The 5050-nt window shown below is 34.5% G+C and overlaps 1 protein-coding gene across 1 annotated transcript in view; it reads right to left on the reverse strand.

Moving 5' to 3' along the window:
• Positions 1–4054: 4054 nt before the first annotated feature.
• Positions 4055–5050, reverse strand: part of LOC117173726 (piggyBac transposable element-derived protein 3-like) — a gene marked incomplete at its 5' end in the record, with an annotated part of 2485 nt that continues 1489 nt past the window's right edge. Inside the window, one exon of the mRNA XM_033362367.1 lies at positions 4055–4072. Within this exon, the coding sequence (XP_033218258.1) occupies positions 4055–4072 (18 nt within the window). The remainder of the gene's footprint in view (positions 4073–5050) is intronic.

Here is a 5050-nt window from a genome sequence, read left to right on the forward strand (position 1 = left end):
ATGGGATGATTCTTTGAAATTCAAAATTTTGTTGGCAGTTTTAGTTGAAGACAGCTGAGAATGGATTCATTAAATGTGATAGGGGTAGTTTCTAGGTGTTTTAGCATATTACTGTGATCGTGGGTATATCTATGGATATAAAAAACTTTTTGAAAATTGCAAGTCGGTTTGTAAACGTTTTACTATGATTCATGCGTTAATTCTTCAATTTTATTGTGAACTTGCTCCGATTACCATTGCAATTTCAAAATATTTGTATTAATTTTACCGAAAAAGTATAATATTAAGACAGGAATAGTGGAAATAAAAATACCAGTAATTTGCGTGGTAAATTTCAACCGTATTATAATCGATATTATCATGCACTTTTACCAGGTTTCTTTAAAATAAAAAAATGTACGGTAATCTAATTCACATCGAAAGTGAAAAAGCAGAACACGGTTTCCACCTTTTGCTCATGGTTTTTCCGGTGTGTTTCGAATGATTTCTGAAGGGCAAGCGGGGGGAGGGATCCCGAATAAGGGAGGGGAGAAGTGGAAGTGTGAAGCGCGCGAAATTCAAATATCTTGTATTTGTCAGCTTCATTTATTCACATGTATATGTCAGTTGTCCAAAACAAGAACTGCACAGTAAAAATAAAAAAATTCTACCACTTAGAATGGTAGAATTACCAACAAAAAATTGGTGCAATTTTACTACTCTGATTATAGGGTAAATGCCACTTGCATACTAGAAGTTCCAACCAATCTTGTAACTTTACCACTTTTAGACTGACAATATAGCAAGGCTTTGTGAAAGCACAGTTTCTGCTCGTAAATCTGTGACTTTCAGAGTTGGTAATAAATGGACCTACTTTCAGTGTGTTGAATTTGTTGACGCTGCTAAAAGTACAGAGACTGTTAAAAATTCATTTTTCCGATGTAATCTCACGTCTTTAAATCTGAAAATTGATAACGCGGCGTACTTACGCAGCTCTGAACGTAATATAAGTACAAGTAATTGTAAAGTTTAAAAGTTCTGGAAAATAATTAAAAACTGGTAAAAATAAAATTATGCGTAAAAGAGCGTGTTTCAGAACGGTACAAATTATGGAAAAATTTATTTGCAAAATTGATGAAAAATGTTAAACAATAATTATTTAAATTAAAAAAATTGATTTCTACTGTATTCCTTATTTGAACAGGAAATTTACAATTTCTAGTCAAATTGACATTATTCACATTTCTCATGTAGAATACCATCACCTAAAATTCATAATGTAATCGTAATTTTACAGAATCTGCCTGGAAACTTAAATAACCTAAAAGTTAAATTCCATGCTGAAAGTGGATATTCGTTATTGTCAGTGAAAACGTTACTTTGGGAGTAGGTAATAATCGGACACTCGATGCCTGGCATCGTTCTTCAAGACTTTGAGAAACGAACTACATTCGTGATCGAATTCTCGGCGTCGGGCGATTACAACATCACTGTTAAGGAGAAGGTAAAGGAGGAGAGGTATCAAGGTCTTGAAAGGTAGCTGCAACGACTATTCCCAAAATGTTTGGTTAAAGTAATTCTCCTTGTGATCGGTGCTCTAGGAGGTGCGAAGCTATCACTGGTTCGTAAGCTTAAAAGCCATACCCGCATGCCAAAAACATGTCAAAGCACTTGCGAGATGGATGCAGAAAGCTGTCATTTCTGGGTCGTTTCGTGATCTTCAGACACGTGAGGGTTTCGCTAGTCTGTCTTTGTGATTGAATCGTGCTCGGTGACCATCCATCTCAAGAGTCTTTGGAATTTATGTTATTTCTTCAATTGAAAAATTGTAATATTATGTCAATGTTGAGGTTACGCGTCTCCTTGTTTTGAGATGACCACTGTCATTTTACAGTGACAGTTCAATTTTACAAGAGGAACGTAAAATTACACTGTCCGAAAGTGACCTTACGGGAATTTGCCTCCCTGAATGTGCTGTTAAAGTATCACATTAATTTTCAACCATTGCAGTATAGTCAGGGGAAATTAGCTTGAAAAAGGTCGATTTCTTGAAAAAAAGATAAAGTTTCTATTCTTCATAATCATATCTCTGAAGGCATTAGAAATAAATATCAAAAAAGTTCCCCATCAGATCGGCACCGCATACACCCCTAGCCTCGAAAAGCATCTCTTAAACGGGTAGTAGCGATGGTTTTTGGCTATTATATACAAAAGGGTGCATCGCAGGATAACAATGAATAAAAGTAAAAATATTCAGAATAGAATTTGCGATAAAAAACGTCCCATACAGTTTTGCAGTACACGTTATAGGTGATGCGTAATCAGCTCCCGGAGTGGGGAGGATAATTGGGCGAGTAGCGCGAAAAGTCCTCGCGCGCTTAGTTTTCGGCCCATAACTCATATACGGGCAGCTTTTGGACACAAATGCATAGAAGAAAATTTTGTGGAACTGCAAATTTCCTTTTCGGACAGATACATTGCTTTTGATTACATCCCTTTGGAAAATCATAATTAATTTTTTTAAGTGTACGTAAAAGCGCTCGGATCTCATGTCCATACTACCTGTAAGGTAGAGTTTTCTGTGCGTTTTTATATATTGTGGTTTACAAGCGAAGGATAAAATTCTTAAAAAAATGTAATTTAACATTCCATAGTTGAATATATAACAATTCGAAAATCGATTTTTTAAGTTTTCTTATAAAACCCATTATTTCTGTTAGAGATTGGTTTACTCAGACCTTGAACTCTTATCTCTAAGAATTCCGATAAAGTGGCTTATACGTGGTTAACTCTTTTTTAAGGGGATTTATTAGATTTCTAAAAAGGATTATAAGATTCTGTTCTCAATTTTGAATAATCTTGTCTGATTAATTTAATACGTCATCTAAATATTGGTACATCGGCGGCGACAGAGCCGGTTTTTGGATATAATGTTTATATTTCGTTTCACAATAAAATGGGAGAGAACAATGGAGATAAATTTCAGTGACACTCAGTGTCGTCGTATGTGGATTCTCGAGGCACTCTTCATTGACCCTCGTAAAACTCACGAGGCAATAATTAATTATAATTGCTCTCTCCAGCAGAAAAAGATATATTCTTTTTAAAAGAAGGGAAAGGAAATGTTAAAAATTTTGAATTTATAGTTCACAACGCTTGCAAAACAGTGGCTTCTTGGAAATTTTCAAGGAATCAGTTTTATTTGCTTATGCATTCATTGGGTGTGATACTACATCCTCTTTCTTCGGGCACGGAAAACTAAAAACGACTACTTTGCTCAGGAAGGATATGCTCTTGACCAAACCTCGAAGATATTGTGACGATTTTCAACAACCCTGTTTCTACATATGATGAAGTTGCAGCCGCGGGGGAACGATTTATTTTGGCATTATTTAAGGACCCATTCTCTGAAATCAGTTTGAATAATTATAGATTTGTTTCTTCACACTAATCTTTGAGTCTGTCCAGTCATGCTGTCCTCTTGCCTGGTCTTCCGCCTACTTCTGCCGCTGTAGGGTGTAGGAAGCGATGTACATTTGAAAAAGTTTGTCTACGATGTCCAGTTATGTACCTCAACTGCCAAGGTCAAGGTTTTCTTAATGCAGAAGAAGATGATGATAAAGCAGATATAATTGAAGATAAGGCACATTATTATGAGCGCAATATTAATTCGCAAAGTCAAAACTTAAAATCAGCCAATGATTCAGCATAAAACTGGCACTGACACTTTTTAAAATTTTATACCCAAAAGAAGATTATTTTTATTCCGAGTAATATTATCAACCGAAGATGAGTGGAATAGATTTTCAGGGGAACCCACAGTAAAAAAAAGAAACAAAAACTCTACCTCAGGGGTGGTTTGGAAATGAGGTCCCAGTGCTTGTAGGTGCACAAAAAAAATTAATTATGACTTTCCAAATTGAGGTAATGCAAAAAAATGGTATTAGTCCGGAAAAAAATTTTCTTTTATGCTTTTTTGTCCAAAACTACCTGTTTATGAGTTAGGGGCCAGAAACTAAGCGCGCGAGTACATTTCGCGCCACACGCCAAAACAACCCCCCACTCCTAGAGCTGATTACGCAGCATCTATGACCTGTACAGCAAAAATATATAGGACATTTTTTTTTTTATTGAAATTTCAATTCTTAATACTTTCACATTTATTCATTTTTGTCCTCCGATACACCCTTTGGTATGTAATAGCCAAAAACCAGTGCTACTAACCGTTTAAGGGATGTTTTACGAGGCTATGTGCGTATACGGTGCTGATCCAATGTGGAACTTTTTTGGTATTAATTTCTAATGCCATAAGTTATTTTTAATTTGAGATTTTTTTGTGGTTTAAGTTGACGGAGGGTGAGAATTGGTATGTTAAATGTCATAGGGGTAGTTCGCAATTGTTGTTTAATGTTGCTGTGGAGATGAGGATATTAAAACACATTTTTGGTAAAATCTTTGTGGTAATTATTTTTATTGAAATGTTTATCAACCTTTTAGTTGAAGGCAGTCGAGCAGGGTTTGGTTTAATTCCTCAGGTGTGCTTTTTTATTTGGTTTCGAAAAAATCGCATTGCATGGAAATTCTTTAGTTTAAATTTGAATAACACTGTCCGCACGTTGATGATATTTTTATAAAATCATTTGAAGTTTGATCAAATAATGTAAAAAAAATGCTTAAACTCATATTTAACATTTTTTTGCAGGAATAATAAAAAGAAAACTTAATTCTATACTAATTAAAATAATAAAATAGTCTCATATTGTGTCTTGAAAATTATACAATAAAATTTTGTTCAAATAAAAACATAAAAAATATTGAAGTCCTCAAATGATTTAATCCTTGAGGATGTAATTTGTAAAAAGAATTCATCCTCAAGTCTCTTGGTTCTATGTCGTAGGTATATTTTAAAATTATATACTGTCTTTAATGCTGAGATAATTTCAAATTAACCCTTAAACGGCCAAAACGTCACTACCGGTACACTGCTTTTCAACGGCCAATAACTAAGACTATTCGATACTAGAAAAAATTGAGACACATATATTTTTATTGCTTAAGATCTCCTCTTTCC

The sequence above is a fragment of the Belonocnema kinseyi genome, chromosome 5 (assembly GCF_010883055.1).
Source record: "Belonocnema kinseyi isolate 2016_QV_RU_SX_M_011 chromosome 5, B_treatae_v1, whole genome shotgun sequence".
Classification (NCBI taxonomy): domain Eukaryota; kingdom Metazoa; phylum Arthropoda; class Insecta; order Hymenoptera; family Cynipidae; genus Belonocnema; species Belonocnema kinseyi.